General features: G+C 34.6%; 1 protein-coding gene across 1 annotated transcript in view; it reads right to left on the reverse strand.

Annotated features, from left to right (window-relative positions):
- The window catches only part of LRP1B (LDL receptor related protein 1B), a 1,457,254-nt gene that overhangs the window by 956,058 nt on the left and 480,189 nt on the right, over positions 1-21,007 (reverse strand). Inside the window, exons 4-5 of the mRNA XM_063085362.1 lie at positions 7,195-7,314; positions 853-981 (exon numbers count right to left, since the gene is read on the reverse strand). Coding sequence (XP_062941432.1) covers positions 853-981; positions 7,195-7,314 — 249 coding nt within the window. The remainder of the gene's footprint in view (positions 1-852; positions 982-7,194; positions 7,315-21,007) is intronic.

Raw genomic sequence — 21,007 nt, forward strand, 5'->3', positions numbered from 1 at the left:
ATAAACAAATACATAAATGAGTTAATTTCAAATGGTAGTGCTATAAAAAAAATAATAAAACTGGGACCTCATATAGTAATAGAGTAGGTATGTGTAAATAAATAACACTGGGAAATAAGATCGAAATGGAGAAGGTATACATCATTAACTACAATGGTTAGGGAAGGTCATTCTGAATTTTGACATTTTAGCTGAGACTGAAATGATAAGAAAAAGACATTAATATGAACCTCACAGGGAAAAGCATTGAAAGTAGATAAAATAGCAAGTGGAATGACGTTAATGTAACAGCAATGAGGTTGAGGAAGGACAAGGAAACCAGTGTGGCCAGCATGGATGATGAAATGAGAGAGTTGTGGGAGATAAGATTGGAAAGGAAAATGGTACCAGACCATTAGGCCCTAATAGGTGCTGTGAGAAGTTCAGATTATATTCTCAAGATAAGTCAAAGTTACTGGGAGATTTTAAACAAGAGAATAACATGGTCTGGTTTATATTTTAGCAGACCGCTTTATTATGTGGAGTGTGAATTTTGAGGGCAAAGCAGCAAGCTTACAGAAACTAGTTAGGAATCTAGTAGAGCAGTCCAGGAGAGAGATGGGTAATTCAAATCAATTAATCCATTTCTTTTGAACAGGTTTTTGCTAATTAGAAACTTCCTGTAATGAAAAGAGTTTTCTAATGGTCAGTGACAACTGAAAGAAGTGCTCTGGATTTCTAATTACCGATCGGTGTATTAAAATGAAGGAAAATCTGTCTGTTCAAAGTCCATATTGTTGTACCACATTTCTAATGAAAAGGAACTGTAAGAAGAAAAGAAATTCTAGAAGGACAAAAAAGATCATAACTTACCATTTTTGGCCTTGCAAGACCTGTTGTTTGGCTGCATTATGTAGCCCTCCACACAACTGCAAGCATATGATCCATACGTATTTATGCAGGTCTGGCTGCACGTACCATAAACAGCACATTCATCTTGATCTAAAAGGAAAATTTACATCATTTCTAAGCAGCTTAATTCTTGGGCATATTTTTTCCCCTTGAAGAAAACACTTATTTTTTCAAACTTTGAAAATAGACTATTGTTTTAAAAAGGAAGAGCCAAATCCAGTGTCATTTCTTTTTTTTTTTCCCAGTGTCTTTTCAAAACCACACTAACTTAAAGTCAAAATCATTGATGGCTTAATATTTACAGAGATAAAAGATCAAATTTAATATCAAATAATTTATCTTAAAAGATTTATTTGTATTTGTGATGGACGGGGTAGAAATCCTAAGATATTTTTGTGAACAATATGCACTCCAATTATACAAGGGATTTTTCAAAAAGTTCATGGAAAGACTCATATTATCTTTTAATTCCATTTTCCACAAAACTTTAAGTGCCCTCATTTTTGTTGAATAGTTCCACTTTTTATGACACCGACATTTTCACTATTTTAATAAAGAATTAGTCTAGTAACATGGTTTTTAATTAACAGATTAAATAAGTTCTGAGCCAAGCTATGCAAATCACCAATATTAAAAAAGAGGAAATTATTGAGCACTTGTTGAAAACAAAAATTTCACCCTAATTAAATTTTATATTAATATCTGTAGTCCTTGTACTCTGTCATTGCTTCCTTTCCCTTTATTTCCTTCCTCTAGCATCTTGTTCAAATCCCTATATACAGCAGGCATGATTCTTAACTGACCACAAATAGACATCCTGTCAGTAATCATTTAGACAAACGTATATTCCATCTGTCTGATGTACCAAGCACTGTATAAAACAAAACTGATAAAACATGGTCCCTACCCCTCAGTGAGACAAGTCTAGTGAAATACAGACCTGCTTGGGATTGGAGGGAGAATGTTAAATGGAGACTTCATATTGAATAAAGTTTAAAGAACGATGTGGATTTTCTTAGACTAAATTAGAAAGGGCATTTCAGTTAAACAAAATGGTATGTGAAAGGCATTGGGATGACATAGTGTGGGTTTCAAAAAAGCATAAAGAGTAAAGTAGAGCAAGGGTGTATAAAGAGAAGTGATGAGTTGAGATTGGGAAAGTACTTTGAGGGCCAGATAATAAAGTTATTTGTATGCTAAACTAAAGTGTTGTACATTACACACAGGCTTTGGGAAAGCATTAATTAGATGAGTTATATGATCAGCTTTATATCTTAAAACTAAACAAACACATAGAAAATGGATTGGTGAGGGCTGGCCAGTTAGCTCAGTTGGTTAGAGCATGGTATTATAGCATCAAGGACAAGGGTTCAACCCTTGCTTCAGCCAGCCCCTTTCTCAAAAAAAAAAAAAAAAAAAAATAGTGAATATAGAGAAAGGATCCTGGAAAATTAATTATGTGCTAATTCCAGAGAAGAAATTGTATTTTGAAGTAATTATATCTTTAACTAAGTCAGTGGCAATAGGTATGAAGAAGAGGGAATAGATTCAAATGTTGAAGATGTAGAATGGAAAATATTTGAAAACTGATTGGATGTAATGGATCTAGAATAGAAAATATTTGAAAACTGACTGGATGTAATGGAAGTGAATTGTGGTCTAATTTTGAAACAGAGAATATATGGAGTATAGAATTGAGTGGAGATATCTTGGAACAAGATAATAAGTTTGACTGGGTTGTGTTACATTAAGGTGTTTGTAGGGCACTGAAGAGTAAATGTACAATAAGCAGTTGGAAATATGGAACTGTTATTATAGGGTGAGATTTATCCTGGAATATTTGGGAATCAAGAGCATATAGATAATAGATTTAAAAAAAAAAAAAGAGAGAGAGAGGACTATTTCCCACAGAGGAAAGAGAAGTAAGAAAAACTTGGCTAGAGCAAAATACCACAGGATACCAATGTGGAAAGAGCAGGCAAGAAAGAGAAGTCCATCAGTCTCCTGTGAAGGGGATGCCATGAACTACTCTAAGGAGGAATTAAAAAAGGAGAGCTTTTAAAGAATATCAGAATGTTCAAAAGAGGTATATTCAGTGAAGAAATCCAATAAAATAAAGATTAAAATTGCAGTTTGGATTCAGCAATTAGGACACTAGTGTCGTGGTCTTGGTACAGTGTATGGGTAGGAGAGGATGCTGCCATAAACGGAAGGTAGATCTCCTCAATAAAGCATGCTTTTGTTTTACAGAATCCCCCAATAGGATAGGATATACAAACTTAAACCTTTTAACAGAGTTTGGTTCTTGGAGCTTGGAAATGCTGAATTTGAAGAGAATTTGGGACTCTTGGAAATAATTTTGGAGGAAGGGGATAAAGAAAAAGAAAAAGGAAGAAGAGAGAAAAGCTAACAAGATGACTTGAGGCTGTGTGTTAAATTGACGTGGTAAAATGAAATGATATATTTGGACCTTGTCCCCAGTTCAGGGCACAGAGCTCCTAAAACCCTTGGAATTTTTTTTGTGTAATGGGATTGTCTTTTGTTACTTCTAAGGAGCTTCTTTGGAACATAACTGAGTCTATGCTAATGAAGTGAATCAAAGTGGGGCCTCTAGGTAGTCTCAGGATGGGAGCTGGCCACCAAAAACACCAAAGGTGATCAGAGGGTAAGAATTCTCAGTTCTGTCCCCTGACCTCCTGAGAGGGGTAGGATGCTGGAGGGAGATTGGGTGATAAAACTCTCGGACAAGGAGGTTTGAGAGCTTCCAGGTTGGTGAACACACTGAAGTGCTGGAAGGGTGGTGCACCTGGAGAGGGCATGGAAGTTCCACCCTTCCCCGCATTCCTTGCCCTATATATCATTTTCATTTGGCTGTTCCTGAGTTATATTCTTTATAATAAACTGGTAAATATAAGTAAGTATTTTCTTGAGTTCTGTGAGTTGTTCCAGTGAATTATTGCATCCAAGGAGAGGATTGTGGGAACCCTCAAATTTATATCTGGTCGGTCAGAAGTATGAATGGACCCTGGGACTTGGGACTTGTATCTGAAGTGAAGGCAATTTTGTAGGATTGACCCCTTAACCTATGGGGTCTGTACTCACTGTGGATAGTTAGTGTCAGAATGAATTATATTGGATGTTGCCCACCCAGTTGGTGTCAGCGAATTGGAGAATTGGTGTGGATAAACCCCACATAATTTGGTGTCAGAAGTAATGTCAGAAAAAGATACCTCAACTGGCCTGCTAAAAATTCCACAGTGGAGGAGTAATTAAGGGTGCTGATATAGGGTTGTAAAAATTGTGTTTGAAATTATATGTGTGTTGTGATATAAAACCTTTTCCTACCAAGTCTTCAATAAATCCTATTGTAGATAGAAATCGCCTTGTTCGAGTGTTTTTTATTTTTAATTGTGGAAACCCTAGGAAAGGAGCTGAGTTTCACTTCTGGGTTAATGAGTATGGAATGAAGAAAGCTCACATATCTCAAGTATAATACAGAAATGGGATGGTGGAGTTTGGACTCAGGATGATTAATAACTTAGAAGCCCTTGGAAATTAAAGATATACTAAGAAGGCTTTAAAAGTTCTTAGGAAATAAAATTGAGGGTTTCAATCAGTCTTAACTAGATCTCAAAGGAAAGGAGATATTTAAAGTTGCTTTATTTAGATTATAGGATTGGAAGCCAGATATCAGTGAATGGAGGAATGAAATCAGTGGGAATAACAAAACTGAGAATGTAAACGTAGTTAATTGTAAAGATCTTAACTACTAAAGAAGAAGGGGGCAGAAATGATGTCTCTAGTATGGCTGTAAGAACAGACAGGGTCTGGAGTGGATGTTCTTCCCTCAGTCTAGAGAGTTTTGCTATACACTAAGCTTTTTGTCAACCTTTGTTGTAGCTGTCTTAGTTGCTATAGGTTGCCTTTCTCTTCCTGTATCCCCTCTCACTCCCATCACCCAAAAAAGAAAACAACAACAAATAATAAATAAAAACTTTCACTGGAATCCTTGTTTCCGGGTTGGCTTCTGGGAAAACCCAAGCTTAAAAAAGTTTACTAAGAGAAAGCAAAAAGATTGCTGAGTAGCATAAGGGGCCATTTAATTTGGAAAACTATCCATTGGTATGACTTTAATTTGCACTATTCTCAAATTTCTTCAGAGTCATGTAATAAATAGCCTGCAGTCATGAATGGTGTTTTTGAAGTAAGTAATTTTAGGGGTAGAAAAATAGTGTTTCGAGTTAAGTCTACAGTAATACTGAAAGAAATTAAGTCTTGCATTTGGGTGAAGTCTAGCCCCTGGTAGCAGTAATGATTCTTACTGATTTTTACAGATGTTTCAACTTTAAAATCATTGGGTTTCTATTTCAGTTTTTCTGCTATGATTATGCCATCCAGGACAGTAATATGAATAATGATTTCTTGTATTCTTTCTTCTTAGCCAGAGTGCAGTACTGTGACATTGATGCAACTCCACAAAATTGTACACAAAGGAATAAAAATGTCATTACTTGTAATCCTACCTTCCTTTTTCATTTAAGGACAGAGAGTTGCCTGGAAATACAGTTTCAGGTAAGCCTAAATAATGCTCAGACCTGGCCATCAAAAAGTATAAAGAATGTAAAAATAGCTCCTCTTCCATTGATGACTTCTGAAATAATTTTTGTGCAATTTTTTATGAATGTTCAGCAGAAGAAATTGATTATGGTTGTTTTATGCATTTAATTAAGAGATTCAGGAATCCAAATGTTCAATTCACTTTTATCCTTTCAAAAGGAACTACAAATCCTGATTCTTATGGGAGTCAGATGGAGCAAATAAAGGAGAAAGTTGCAGTACAAGTATCTAAACCTATCGTATGTGAATGGCAAGGGCTGTTTTGAACTTGAAATTGCAATGTATGTCCAAAGACATCATTCATATCTGGCACCATTTATATCTGGCTGACTTTTGCGATTGTGAGGGGTCTTGATTTTTTCAGAAAGTCTAAATTTTGTTCAAACTTCTGACTTTTAAATGTTGTTTTAAAATGATGTGAGGCAAATAAATATACCAGTTTGGTCCCCTATACTCAGATTATGCAGCCTCTGGGTCTGATAAGCATTTGATAATAAATGTTTATATAACATTTGTATTAACAAAAAAACAAGCAAACAATAAACTGTAATTCAAGTCCCAAATGTGCCTGAAAGGGAATGAGAATTTTCAGGATAAAAATAAGTGGACTCTGCAGACCTGAGTTTTAGTCCCGACTTTAATACTGAGAAGATGTGTGGACTTAAGCGGGTAATTAACTTCTCAGAGTCTTGCTTTTCTCACTTTTGTCATTAGAATTTTGGACAACATTCTGTCTAGGGTTTCTTTCACCTTTATATTCTGTTTTAAGGTAAAAGTGATAATATTAAAGCAAAGATTTAAAGTAATCAGCAAAGCACCATTTTTTTTTTTTTGGAAAATATTCTATTTATTAGTGGCTTTGGCAATGCAGATATTCCCCAATTTATATATATACATATTTTTAAATATATGTATTCTAGATTAAATATTAGAAATAGTTATATAGAGATAGATTCTAAATATCATATAAAATAATGTATAATTTATGTTGTGTATATATTAGAACATATAGATTAGCATATACATAAGTGGAGTCAATAGAATGGAGAAAAAAAACCTAGAAATTGTTCAGTATGGCAGAAGAAAGTCATTTTGGAGAGTAAACGCTTACTGTAGAGCATTCACAAAGGAAAGGATTAAGACATTGAAAAAATATATATCAATATTTATGTTATTATTATTGTTTTGATGAAATGCCAGCTGCTAGAATTACCAAACACAAAAATTATAAAGAACATTACATGATGAGTAATTATTAACCTAACTTATTTAATAACATATGTCTTCTAGACTGCGGCTCTATAACAGCCATAAAACATATAGGAAGTTAAAATAATTAAATCCAAGTTCACCCTAGGTACGTATGTATAGGAAAAAACATAGTATATAGAGAGTTTAGTACTATTCGCAGTTTCAGGCATCCACTGGGTTCCTGGAAAGTGTCAGCTTGGGAATAAGGGAGGCGCTACAGTATTGCAATACAAATTGAAAACTGATTAGTATAAATTCAAATGTGTAATACTTATGTTTTGGGTGGAATGCCAAATTTAAGTATCAAGAAACAAAAAAGATAATGTAAACACTGTGTGTAGCACATGATAAGTGCTCTCAAAGATACATTATTAAATTTCTGTTAACTAAGCCTCTGTTAAAAAAAATTTGAATAGAGTTACACGTCATAATTACCTTTACAGTTTCTCCCATCTTCTTCTACTTCAAATCCATCCTCACAGTAACATCTTGTGGTATTTCTGACCACTGCACATTTATAATGACAATTCAACTGCTGGCAATTGGGTAACAGTTCTGTAAAGAAAAAACAAACATATTCTCTATATTTAATTGTGCTCACGTGTATATTGTTTAAATTCCAAAATTGTTTATGTTTACTCAATGCATGACACTAATATAGTTTTGATTGTTCTGCCAGAAGGTTTCTGTGATTGGTCTAGAGAAGATGCAATATCACTCCCTCTAAAATATGTTGGTTTGCATTTATTTGAAGTCTTGTTAGTAAAATTCAAGATCTATCTGCTTGACCTCCAACTTTCAGCTTATTAATATATTCAAAGCCACAAAGCCTTTCAAATTCTGATAAATTAAATTATTTCAAGAGGAAAAATGTAAATTTAGTTGTTAATTTCACCATCTATGCTCGTCCTGACACATCAATCGATTTTCTATCTTTTGAGGGCCTGTTTGGATTTACCAATCCAAGTGTAACCTTCATGGCAATCAATGTGAATATATTTGATTTCAATAATTTATTTTTCATTCGTGGAAAAATATTAAACAAATACTAGATATAGTATATTTCATCATATTTGAACTTTTTCTGCATAAACACATCATTGAAGCAGAAGTTAGCACAACCTCAGAGCAAATTAAGATTTAATATGATAAATGCATGAAACAGAGATGAAATGACAGAAGCATATTCACTGAACAAATAATTTCTAACAGAAATAAGATTTGCTAATCTAGAAAAATATCTGGATAGAATGTATGACTGATTTTACATTCTGAAAATAGGGGTATTAATGGATTGCAATAATACTGTTGTTTCCTATTTTATTCCCCAGGGAGAAAAACAAGTGCTTTGAAGATGAATGTTAAATATTTAAATTATGTTGATATTTGTCACAAGTTTAGCTGGTGCTTCAGGAAAAAATGACAGATGATAATAAAATAAATAAATAAAAAGTCCAACATGGAAAAGAATATCTGGAACATTCTAAACTGAACACTGGGTGTTTTACTAAAAATTTCATTATCTATAGGTTTCCTTAGCTCAATTATTTCTCAGTTCTCTCATACACCAATTTCATACATCTCTTAAAACTCAAAACCTCCTTCCTAATGTTCACTGATATATAATGATCTTGCTTCCTACTTCTTTGAGAAAGTTGAAGCAATCAGAAGAGATTTTTCAGATTTATTCTTCATATCTACCTACCTCTGCATATTCTTGTCCCCCTTGAGTTTCAAAATTAGTTGAATTTATAATCCAGTCTCCCAGTTCATCTCCTATGCACAAGTCCCATCCTCTCTCACCTATTCAAGGATATCATTTCAGTTCTGTTCCACTTCCTCACCTAATCATCATTTTTTCCATTTTTATTAGGTTAGATTTAGCAAACAAGGGCCTCTGTCTGTTTTTATAAATTAAGTTTTACTGGAAAACAGCCATGCCCGTTATTTACATATTGCTCATGGCTGCTTTTATACTACCTCAGAGACCCTATAGCACACAAAGCCTAAAATATTTACTTAAAAAAAAAAATTCTGACCCCTGTACTAGCTCGTTCTCAGCATCAAACATGCACTTATTTTTCTCCAGCAGAAAAACATAAAATCTTGACCTCACTTCCCCCAGCAGTCGGTATTGTGTAATTCCTGTTTCTCTTTATAACAAAACTTAAAAAATGAAAAATGTCTCTCTCCTCCTCTGTTTCCACCTTAAACCCACTCCATCAAATTTCACCTCCACTGCTCCACCAAAACTGCTCATGTGAAGGTCTCTGATATATTGACCACGAACTGTGGCTTTTTGGGAGTACACTGTTGTCTCCTACCTTTGAAAGGCAAGAGGATGTCAGACTTAGGTTACTGAAGAGGCAATAGTTTATCTGTGTGGCATCCAAGAAAGAGCCCTCACGAGTGGCTCTCATGTGCTCAGAATTTTAAGCTATTTCAATGAAGTCCTGGGAAAATTCAGAGTAAGGGGTGACAAAGGCAATGAAGGAGGCACATTGTGAACTTCTGAGAAAGCCACCAACACTTCCCCTTTAAATCATCATCAGTCTCCTCTAAACTGTGTCAGTGTCTGAGGGTGGAGGATGGAAGGGAAGGAAGGAACTAATAGCTGAGATTTTTCAGGGACAAGTGATCAAATCCTTGTTTCTGTTCCATTTTCTAATGGCCGTGGCCCCTCTTTCCACTCCAACATTTATCAGAGTCAGCACTCTGGCTAATGGATTTTTTTGGTACTTAGGTGTTTATTTGCTTATTACTTCTCTCCCCGAGTAGAATGTAAACTACATGAGAATAGGAACCCTGTCTGTTATGTTCACTATATTACATTCATGATTCCTAGAACAGTGCCCTGAACCCTCACAAAATATCTGTAGAATGAGCAGCCCCAGATCTATTACATCAGGAACAGGACCTTGGGAAAAGAAATAAAAAAGAAGCTTTGATGACCTCCATGATAATAAGTGCAGTGACTTTTCTCAGTCCTCATCTTAATGTACTCATCAGCAGCATCTAATACAGTTAATAACTACTTCTTTCTAATAAATATTTATCACTTTGCTTACAGGGCACCACATTCCTGGATTTCCTCTTATTTCACAGCCTTCTTTGCTAAGATCTTCCTCTTCTCCTCAACCTTCTTAGGTTGGAGTGCCCCAAGACAGATACCATAGTCTTTTTCTTCTATCTATATGCCACTTGTAAATTCATCAAGTTTCAAAGCTTCCTTTTTCCTAGAACATAAAGGCAGTACCGTAACTTGATAGTTAATTGTGATCTCCCCAATTTATACTTTCTCTGCTCCAAAAACCACTAATATTTTATACTAAATTTTTTTTATTATTATTATTTTGACCGGTAAGGGGATGGTAACCCTTGGCTTGGTGTCGCCTGCACCACGCTCAGCCCTTGAGTGCACTGGCCATCCCTATATAGGATCTGAACCCATGGCCTCGGTGCTACCAGCACTGCACTCTCCAGAGTAAGCCATGGGGAGGCCCCTAAATTTCTTTTTTGAAGCTCCTCTAATAGTTTCACTTCCTTTGATGTAACTTCAACCAGTATACAAATCAACTACATTTGATTTATAGGCTTGAATATTGGGTTAATGCTAAATAAATGCTAGTAGGTATATAATGTACAGAGACCATTGATATGGTCTGTAAAAATACACTATTGGTAAAAAATATGGAATAGAAGTTTCTCTGAAAATTATGGTACTTTTGCCTTGTACCTTGGTAGTCGTTTACATTTAGGTTCTCTCCACTAGTATATTTAGCTACAAATTAAGAACGTGCTATGTATGTCAGGTTCTATAAACATGCAAACTCTTTGAAACCTCACACCAGTCTAAATTGTAGATTTTATTATAATCTATATTTTATGGAAGAGGAAACTGATAGTTGATAACTAGCCTAAGGTTACACAGCAAATATAGGACAGAACTGACATTCAAAACAAGGCCAGTCTGACTACCAAACTCATATTCCTAGTAACTGCTCTAAAAATTACCACTGTACAATCTGGGGATGGTTGGAACCATTCAATGTTCTCTCTCTTTTTTTGTTTTTGTTTTGGTTTGTCATTCTAGGCTTAGTAGTGTGCTATAGATACAGAAAGTGTTTCATAATTTTTGTATTGAATCAATAAGTCATTGAAATAGCTTACTTTTAGAATGAGGATTAATACTAGCCATCATTTCTAGTCCATTAAATTAAACTAAATCCCAAAGCTAGTTCATTTGCCTCTTAAAATTAGGTAACTGAGTTGTCACATCTTATTTGATTATGGTGGAATTAGTCCAAAACTGGCTTGAATTTATATGCCACCTTAGTTTAACATTTATTGAGCACCTAGTCAATGCTGAGCACTCTGCTAGAGCTCCACAGATGCAAAATTGCTTTCAACAAATTAAGAATTTACAACGTGAGTGTCGAAGTGGGTGAGATTAAGTGGAGAAAATAACAATGTAAATAACAGCTATAATTCATACAGAAAAACACATATACTATATAAAAATACAAGTGACATGATTTAGGAAGAGAAGAATTTATCTAAAAGCTAGAAATGGTGGAGAACATCTAAAAAATAGTTGTGGAAAAGTTGAATTTGAGCTGGAACTTAAAAATTTATGATACTGCAGTTCATATAAAGGGAACGGTATGAGAAAATTTAAAAAAAACATAAAAGTATACAAAAAATATAGACCATTATAAATAACTGTGCTGCTAACCCATAAAGTTTGATGTGGTAAGAAATGGGGATGGAATAGTTGCCTGGAGCCAGATTAATTTATAAATTAAGTAGAATTTTCTGTTTAGGCAATGGGAATCATTGCCAGTTATTGAACAACAGCAAAAAAATGTTGGCAATATAATCGCCAGGGTGGAATTGAGAATTTGGATCTAACTCTGAAGAGAAGTCTGGGCCTGAGTCGTAGATTTGGAAATCACAAGCATGAATCTGGTAATTGAAATCTAAAGAGTAAAGAATGATACCTTAAAAGAATATTTGGGATACAAATACAACCCAAAGGAGAACTTCTACATGTGAAAATCGAACAGAAGAAGAAAAGTGAAAATAATCAAAAAACCCTGAAATAATCAAATATAAGTACATAGGTAAAGAACCTAGAAAGCTTGCAAAACCTAAGGAAGAAGAGCAGTCCACAGAAGTAGACAGGGAAATCAATGTCAAATTCTTTGATACATATACACGAATGAAGCCTAGAAAATGCACTGGATTTCCTAATAGGATCAGTTAAGACCTTTAAAAAGCATTTCAGTGGAGCAGTGAGGACAGAACTAAATTTAGTAAAGGGTTGGGACAGAAAGAGGAAGCAGGAAAGGTTGTCTCACAGAAAAAATCTAGATGTGGTTATAGCATACAGAGAATGTGGGCAAGGAAATGATCTAATTTATTTAGTTTCTATCTCAAGACAGGTGTATTGACTCGGTGATTTAAATTTAATATTTTTCCATTTAATACCTGCATCCCAACTCCTCCTTTACACTGTCTCAATCCAAAGCAGAAAATTCAAATACAGGTTGAGTATCCCATATCCAGAATGCTTGGAACCAGAAGTGTTTTGGATTTCAGATTTTTCTTTTTTTTTTTTTGGATGTTGGAATAATTTGCATATACATAATGAGATATCTTGGGAATGGGACCCAAGTCTAAACATGAAATTCATTTGTTTCATATACACCTTATACCCATAGCTTGAAGTTAATTTTATATAATATTTTTAATAATTTTAGAAGAAACAAGGTTCAGGTACATTGAACCATCAGAAAGCAAAGTGTCACTATCTCAGCCACTCATGTGTACAATCTGTGGTTGTTTGGAATCATAATCATTTCTGACTCTGAATTTACATGTACCAACAATCATTTTCTTACATTTATTCTCACATAAGTACTTAGCAAAAAATATGACATTTGGCATAATATTAATACAGTGAAAAACTAATGTTTCAGGGTAACTAAGCCACACAGTAGCATCACCAGAATACCTGTATCAGCTGTTAAACAACAGCAACAACAAACTGCAGCAGACTTTTCATCTCCACTTATGATGCTCTGTTTTGATTAAAGGTTACTGGACACTGTATTTTATTTTTAAGGTGAGAAGAAACATCAGAAACTCTTGAAGGACCAAGAAGTGGGTTCTCTATGAATGACAAAGCATTTTTCTGGATAGCTTTTAAAAATTTTTCCTCCAAAGTCATCTGCCTCATTGACAATGTTTTTTGTTTGTTTGTTTTCTGTCTTAGAAGTATCTTTTAGATTTTAGAAACTGACAGGATTTCTTGTTCTGTTATGAATGCACACTGCTCTAGTTCTTCAATAAGCCCATCACTTATTTTCACTGCATTGTCTATAAGCACTTTTTCTGCAATGTTAACAAAGCCATCTTCATCATCATCGTTATCATGATCACTTTTATTCAAAACCATTTTGGCTATTTCACCATCAGTTAATGAATGAACAGCAGGAGCCTCATTATTGATTTTAAAACTTCTTCAATATCTTCTTCCTCCAGCTTACTGACAGACTCAGAAGGTATATTTTTTACACATTTAAGGAGGCTAGACATCATTTTTTTCTCACTTGATATACAAGTCCTTCAAAGCCACCACCTAGTTCATCATGAAAAGTGAACATAAGTCACAGGCCAGAGGTTGTGTCAGGTATGCATAACTGTGTCTTTAGCCACTGTGTTCCAAGCTTTGGCAACAGAATATGTGGCATCCTTCACGCTAAACTCCATTTGAAAACCTTCCACACCCATGCTTCTGTTTGCTGCTGCCAGCATGCTGTTCAAGAAAATGTTTTTATATTTACTCTTAATTGATCTGAGGGTACCCTAGTCACATGCTGAATGAAGAAAGTCACATTTGATAACAAGTACATGGCATAAACATTATTTTTGATGAGAATTTCAGCTGGAAGATGAGCAGAACTGTTGTCAAAGAATAACAACATTTTGCTGTCATCAGCCAGTCCAGCTTCTCTGCAGTAAGTGTAAGCCACTGGTACAAAACTTTTGTGAAACCAATCAGAAAAGATGTCCCCAGTGATCCATACCTTTTTGTTAGCATAATAATGGACCAGTAAGACATTCACTCCTTGAAAAAAGTGAGAACTCAAGCTTTTGCCTGTTCCGGCACTTATGTTTGCCTGCTGCATTAGCACATTTCCACAGTTCCTCTGTTCTTGGCATCCTTAATTCCCTTAGGGGCTGTCTCATCAGCTACAGTCAGTGTTTTGCTGGGGCAATAGCATCACAACAGTAATATTTCATCAGTATTATAGAATTGTTCTGGCATCAGATTTTCATCAGTGATGACCTGAGAAAACTCATCAATGAATTTCTCTGCTGCTTCATGATTAGCAGATGTTTTATCACCACAAATCTTTAAAAATTTAATCCCCTGTCTTTTCTTAAATTTCTACAACCAGCCTGTTGAGTATTCACAGTTCTCTTCAATTTTCAGTTCATCATGATAGATCTTTGTTTATTTCATGTCAGCATATCATTAAGTGGCATGTGTTCACTATGATGCTGATGGGTCCACTCTTCGATACTTGACGGAGATCTTCATTTTTAGTTTTATGCAGTGCTCTTCTATTTTTTGTTAGCTTCTCTTCATCACATTCAGGATAGAGCTTCCACAGTTTACTTCAGATCATATACTGATGGTCATTCCAACATCATAGTCTTCTGTCAGATGTTTCACACTTTTACACCACTGTCCAGTTTCTCCAACAGATTGAATTTCTGTGCAATTGATAAACATAAATGTTTTTCTCATTTTCTTACCACTGTTACCCATAGGGACATCTGCAGGCCTTTTTTTGACATTTTTAACAACATCTTTATACCACAGAGCAGCGAATAAACAAAAAAAACTACAGTTAATGGGGCTTTTAGGGAACCTACTGTTCGCATGTCTGGCCTGTACACATACCATTTCTTTACCCTTCATAGGCATGCTTGCTTGGCATGTGTGAAATCAGGGCATGTGTGAAAAAGATACATCACAGCTGAGGGAGGCTGGGAGTGTCTGTTTTCCCTTGGTGACACTGAATAAACTGTTGTGTTCCTGCCTTTTGACTGACACCTGCAACATGAGGTCAGATGTGGAATTTTCCATTTGAGGCATAATGTCAGAGCTCAAAAAGTTCCAGATTTTGGAGCATTTTGTATTTCAAATTTACACAGTAGTCCCATCTTTCTACTCTCTCCAATCTTAAAATACCTACAGGATGAAAAGTACAGTGCACACTGAAAAGAGTTACCAACATGGGGATAGTGATGAGGAAAGTTGAGGAGAAACACAAAATGGGAGAAAAAAATGAGTCCAAAAGACCGAACTTCAAACATGGTTTTGGGTGTATGGTGGAGGCCTGGTGGTTGAAAATAGCAGAAGAGACAAAGGAAATTTAGTTTTTTATTTACTGAATTTATCCTGTACAAGAATTTGTGCATGTGCAGAGTGATAATAGGGAAATGATTAAACAGTATATGATATTAGGTACAATGTAAATATTGATTCTGCTAACAGATCATGAAGAACTAAGAAGAACTAACAACATGAAAAATAAAATTTAAATCTTGGCTTGGTTGTGAAAGTAATACTAGCTACTGTAAAGTTATTTATTTGAACTGCTCAGCATTTATGCTTAATTATATGCAACACTATAATGACTATGTACATAATTAAAAGTGCATCAGATTAATTTTGTTAGAAAGCTTACTCAAGTACAACAGAAAATTTTGTACTTGAATCAGTAGTCTTCTCAGAGTGTATTTCATGAAGTATAGTGATTGCCTTATGCAACATTTTCATTGGTTTGGATTTTAGACTGAAGTAGGAGGACTGCTACTATCAAAGGGGATGAAATATGCAAGTGAAAACACAGACTTGTAAACGTGGTATCTAATCTCTATTCCTCAACACTGTCATAAAATAAAACTGCCTTTTTAATTAAAGAAGAGGGGCTATTATTTCAGGGATCAAACCTAATTCAATTGATAAAGATTCCTCTGATACAAACCTCTTTGTTCTATTTTTAAGGATTTTTTATGCCTTTATTCACTTGTAAAGGAGATTAAGTTGCAAAGGAGAATATTATCAACATTTGAGTATACCTTCTCTATCAAGTACAAGTAAACAGTTTACAAGTAGTTGGTAGCTTTGAAGCATGAAAGCTATTAAGCCAATTTTTTTTTTTTTTTTTACTTTGAAACAGAATCAAGAAATAGGTTTCTGAATTTGTATTACTAATAAATAGTAAGAGGGAGTCTATAAAATTAGAAAATTAATTTCTGCTAAATCTAAGATCTCTTTCAGCACTTATCTTTTTTTCTGAGTGGTGTTAGAGTACTATGTTAAGGCCTTGTATGCTAGAGCAAGATGCCTTAACTGCAGTTCTGGTTTTACTAATTTCAGGCTATGTGCATGTGGCAGAGAATACCTAAATTTCATCAGTACTGTTTCCTCTTCCTGGGCAGATAAAAAACTGACACTTCCTAGTTGGCTTGCAGTTAGGTAGAAGCCATGTATATCATGCATTTGTCTTCTAGCCAATGTAGTGTAGGCAGAATTGGTGTGTGCCACTCCTTGACCTGGCCTTTAAAGCGCATTCTGACAATCTTCCACTCCTTCTTCACTTGTCAGCCATCTGGGTGCAGGGGATCCAGCAGAAGACTCCTAGGACCTTGGGATGGCAGAGTCCCAAAATGTTAGAAGCCTGGAACAGCACATGGGAATCCATCCACTGATAACCCGGTAAGGCTGCGATGTCAGTGACAAATTGGATTTTTGTTGTATTAACCCCTTAGATATCAGAGTAATTTGTTACATAATACAGTGGTGATGGGCAAATGACTTAAGCTCTCTATACATGGTTCTCCTTATCACCAAAATGGGGATGATAATAGAAACTACCTCATAGGATTGTTTTGAGGCTTAAATGAGGTAAGTGATGAAAATTTTTTACAATATTGTCTGACCCATAATAGCTTTTCATCATTATTATTATTTTTTATCATTTTTCCATTTAAGCTTAACCATTTATTCAATAAACAGAATGTCTATTGTTAATATCCTTGTCATAATTTATATACTCTGGAAGCAATTTGGGATTATTTCTTTCTACAATAGAAGGGTTTTATTTCTTACTCTTTTATTTTTGAGTGTTACATGACACAGTTCTAATTTTTCCCTCTTCTGATGTCCTCTGTAGAAGTTTTTTTTTTTCCTTTTTTTTGGGGGGGGAGGGGGTGGGCAGGGTGGCAAATTGTCCCAAGCTCTTTACCTGAATGCAAAATCTCCAACAGATGGGGAAACACTAACCATAGGTAATAAGGATTTTTCTACATTGGACTCCTTGTTTCTATAAAATATAAATTTTGCTCTCTGAAGCAATGTACACCCATATTTAATTTGCTACATAATCATGGGCCAATTAAAAATTCAGACAAGCAATTTTCTCAAAATACTTATGCTAATCTGCATAGTCTTCAGGGATTGTTATGCTTTCTAACATCATTGGGATTTAGGACACACATTTCCACAAATGCATACAGGTACATGTTTTAAGAAATACATACAAATGAATCGTGTTGACTGCCTCAGAGAAAAAACAGAATGGTAGAGAAAAGTCATTAGAAGTTGGCAACCAGATTTCAACAACTACAAGTTATTACTGTTGGAAAGTTTCTTTTCTCATTAATTTTGCTTATATAAATAGCTGCAAATTGGAGAAACACTGCCATCGTGCATGTGTAGCCATCAGATCAACTATGGTGCAGTCAGTATAGCATTATTCACATGGATCGTGGACTTAGCTGGGCAGTGAGAACACAGCTGTGCTGTTTTATCTGAATGCTTCCAGGTTATATGTTTCTCCCTGAGAGGAAATTAGAACTTTTAGAAACTCTATGGAAATACAAAATAGTATAGGCACCTTTCTAAGTACATATGTTATCTGAGACAATATTTTACAAAATCGATAATGTTTCATTCTCAATTTTTGTAATAAAAACGTTCGTTGAATTTGGCTTGTACAAAAATTCCTTTTAAACCACAACTGTAATCATATTAGTGAGAAAAAAAAATTATTCTTTCCTCATGTAGCACATTAAAAAATAAATGTTTCACTCACTTTTTGTATTTGGAGATTGAAAAGCTGATGTAGCTACTTACCATTCCAGACAGTCCCTCTTGTCAGCAGGATGCATGTTTGACATATTTAGAATGATGATAATTTGTGTCACATCATTCATCCTCTCAGCCTTGTTTCCTTGGCCTAGTAAAATGCAGCATGAGCTGGCTCGCAGAGACTAGGCTGCTGCTTATGACTACTAACGTGGATTTCTTCAGAATACTTTGCTTAGTGTGCTAGACTACTGTCCTAGCCTCAAATTTTCAGTGTGTTCTTATATAGAAATATACAGCATTAAGGCAATTCTTTTTTTAAAATGTATTTTTTGTTCCATTTCTGTTATTATTAGTATCTTTTACATGCAGTTATATTCATTCTTTTTAATGTACAGTTCTGCAAGTTTTGACAGATGTATATAGTTATGTAAACAATACCATCATCAAATATAAAACAGGACTGTTAACCCGAAATACCCCCTTGGGCACCTCTGCAGTGAGCACATTTCCCTGCTGCCAGTTTTTGGCAATCACTGATCTGTTTTCTCTCTCAGTGGTTTCACATTTTCCAGCATTTCATATAAATGGAATTATGCAATGATTTTCAGTCTCACTTCTTTTACTTAGCATAATAATGTCTTTAAGATTTGTCTATACTGGGCCGAGCCCGTGGCGCACTTGGTAGAGTGCTGCGCTGGCAGTGTGGCGACGCTCCCGCCGCGGGTTCGGATCCTATATAGGACTGACTGGTGCACTCACTGGCTGAGTGCCGGTCACGAAAAAACGACAAAAAAAAAAAAAAAAAAGATTTGTCTATACTATTGTTAGTTTCAGTAGTTCTCCCCTTTCTATTGCTGAGTGGTATTCCACTGTCTGAATATACCTCTGTTTGTTTATCCATTCCACAGATGATAGATATGTGAGTTGTTTCCACTTTTGAGTTATTATGGATAAAGTTGCTATAAACATTTATGTAAATATAGATTTTGTGTAAATATAGGTTATCATTTTATTTGGTTAAATCTGGAATTGTTGAGTTATATGGTAAGTGTATGTTTCACTTTACAAGAACTACCAAACTGTTTTGCAAAGTGGCTGTATCCCTTTGCATTCCCACCACTAATATATCAATTTTCTCTTTCTCTGTGGCACTTGGCATTATGAACTTTTAATTAATTTATTTATTTAGCCATTTGAATAGGTCTGTTATGTTACCTATTGTACCACTGTCATTTCAATTTGCATTTCCTAATGACTGATGATATTGAAAATCTTTTCATGTGCTTATTTGCCAGTTGTGTATGATATCTGCAGTGAAGTTCTGTTCACTCTTCTGCCCATTTTTATTAGGTTGTTTGTTTTCTTATTACTGCATTTTGAGAGTGTGTGTGTATGTGTGCCTGTGTGTGTGTGTTTAAGTATGCTGAACACATATTCATTCTGAGATGTGTAATTTGTAAATATTTTCTCCAAGTCCGTAGTTTCTCTTTGCATTCTCTTATCAGTGTCTTTAAAATAATAAAATTTCAAGAAAAAATTTGACTTTTGATTAAGTCCAATCTCAACACTTTCTTTTATTAATTGTGCTTTTGAAGTCATATCGAAGAAATATTTGCCTAACCCAATTTAACCAATGTTTCTTCTAGAAATTTTATAGTTTTAGGTTTGTAGTCCACTGTAGGCTAGTTTTCATATATGGTGCAAGATATGAATCAAGGTTCAATTTTTTGCACATAAATATTAAATTCTTATAACACTATCTGTTGAGAAGAATGACCTTTCTCCATTGAATTACCTTTGCATCTTTGTCAAAAATCAATGGACCAAATATCTGTGGTATAAGTATTTCTACATGTTTATTCTTATTATCATACTATTTTGATGATAGTAAATCTTCAAGTATGGTAGCATATATCCTTACGCATTATTCTTTTTTTTTCAAGATTACTTTAGATAAATTACTATTTTCTCATCTATTTCTCTGTCTACATCAGGAATACAACTCTGAGGTATGCTGCTCGAAAAGCTTTGAAATGTATAAACTAAATAAAAGTTAAACTAAGGTAACAATTTAAAAAAAAAAACCAACCTAAGACATACCACAACAATGCTATGAGACTTTTCCATTTTATATTATACCTGCAAGTAGAGAGTTCACTCAGAAAAAAAAAAAAAAAAAAACTCCAACCTTCTCAACTTACTGGCAAACACTGGATGATAAACTGCTTATTTTGGGGCACCAAATAAAATTATTTCTAGTAATTTTGCAACTTTAGGTTCTGATTTCTTCATAAAAATTTTATTGCAATGGCATTCAGAGTTTCAAAATTTATTTTATTTATTTATTTTCAATAGCATCTGATCTCCTTTTACTTATTATTTATTTATTTATTCATTTTTCTTTGGCAGCTGGCCGGGAAGGGGATCTGCGCACTTGACCTTGGTGTTATAACATCACGCTCTAACCAACTAAGCTAACCAGCCAGCCCAGAGTTTCAAAATTTAAATCTGCAAAACTTTTAAACACATTTCCTCACATGGAAAATTAAAATCTAGCTACCAGGGTACAATCAAATGTGAAGAGAGATTAATATATTCTATGTTATAAAAAGATGAACATGGCTTCCTTATCCATTGACAAAAATGATAAACATACAATCTGCAGGTATAAGTTAATAATGGGAATATTGTACAAGGAAAAATGTTTACCTTAGTTTCATCTATAAAAAGATATGAGTAGATAAAGCAACAGGTTCAACTCTGTACTCGCCAGCTACCACAAAATAAATAAGTAAATTAAATTAAGTGACATATGCTTGCATAAGCTTCTCTTCTCAAGCCAAATTATATAAGGACAATGACATTACTAACTACGCTAACCCTAACTTTATGGGCATGGTTTACACATAGCATAAAGTATACATAGTGACGTTTATACCTAGTAATTCAATAGAAGCACTTAGATTTGTGCCTGGCACATTATAAACACCTGACATAGACTGGCAGTTATATTATTATCATTATATTCATCAACAACATTGCCACCAAAAGAATCCAGCAATTTTCATTTTTATC

This window comes from Cynocephalus volans, chromosome 1, assembly GCF_027409185.1.
Source record: "Cynocephalus volans isolate mCynVol1 chromosome 1, mCynVol1.pri, whole genome shotgun sequence".
NCBI classification, from domain to species: Eukaryota; Metazoa; Chordata; class Mammalia; order Dermoptera; family Cynocephalidae; genus Cynocephalus; species Cynocephalus volans.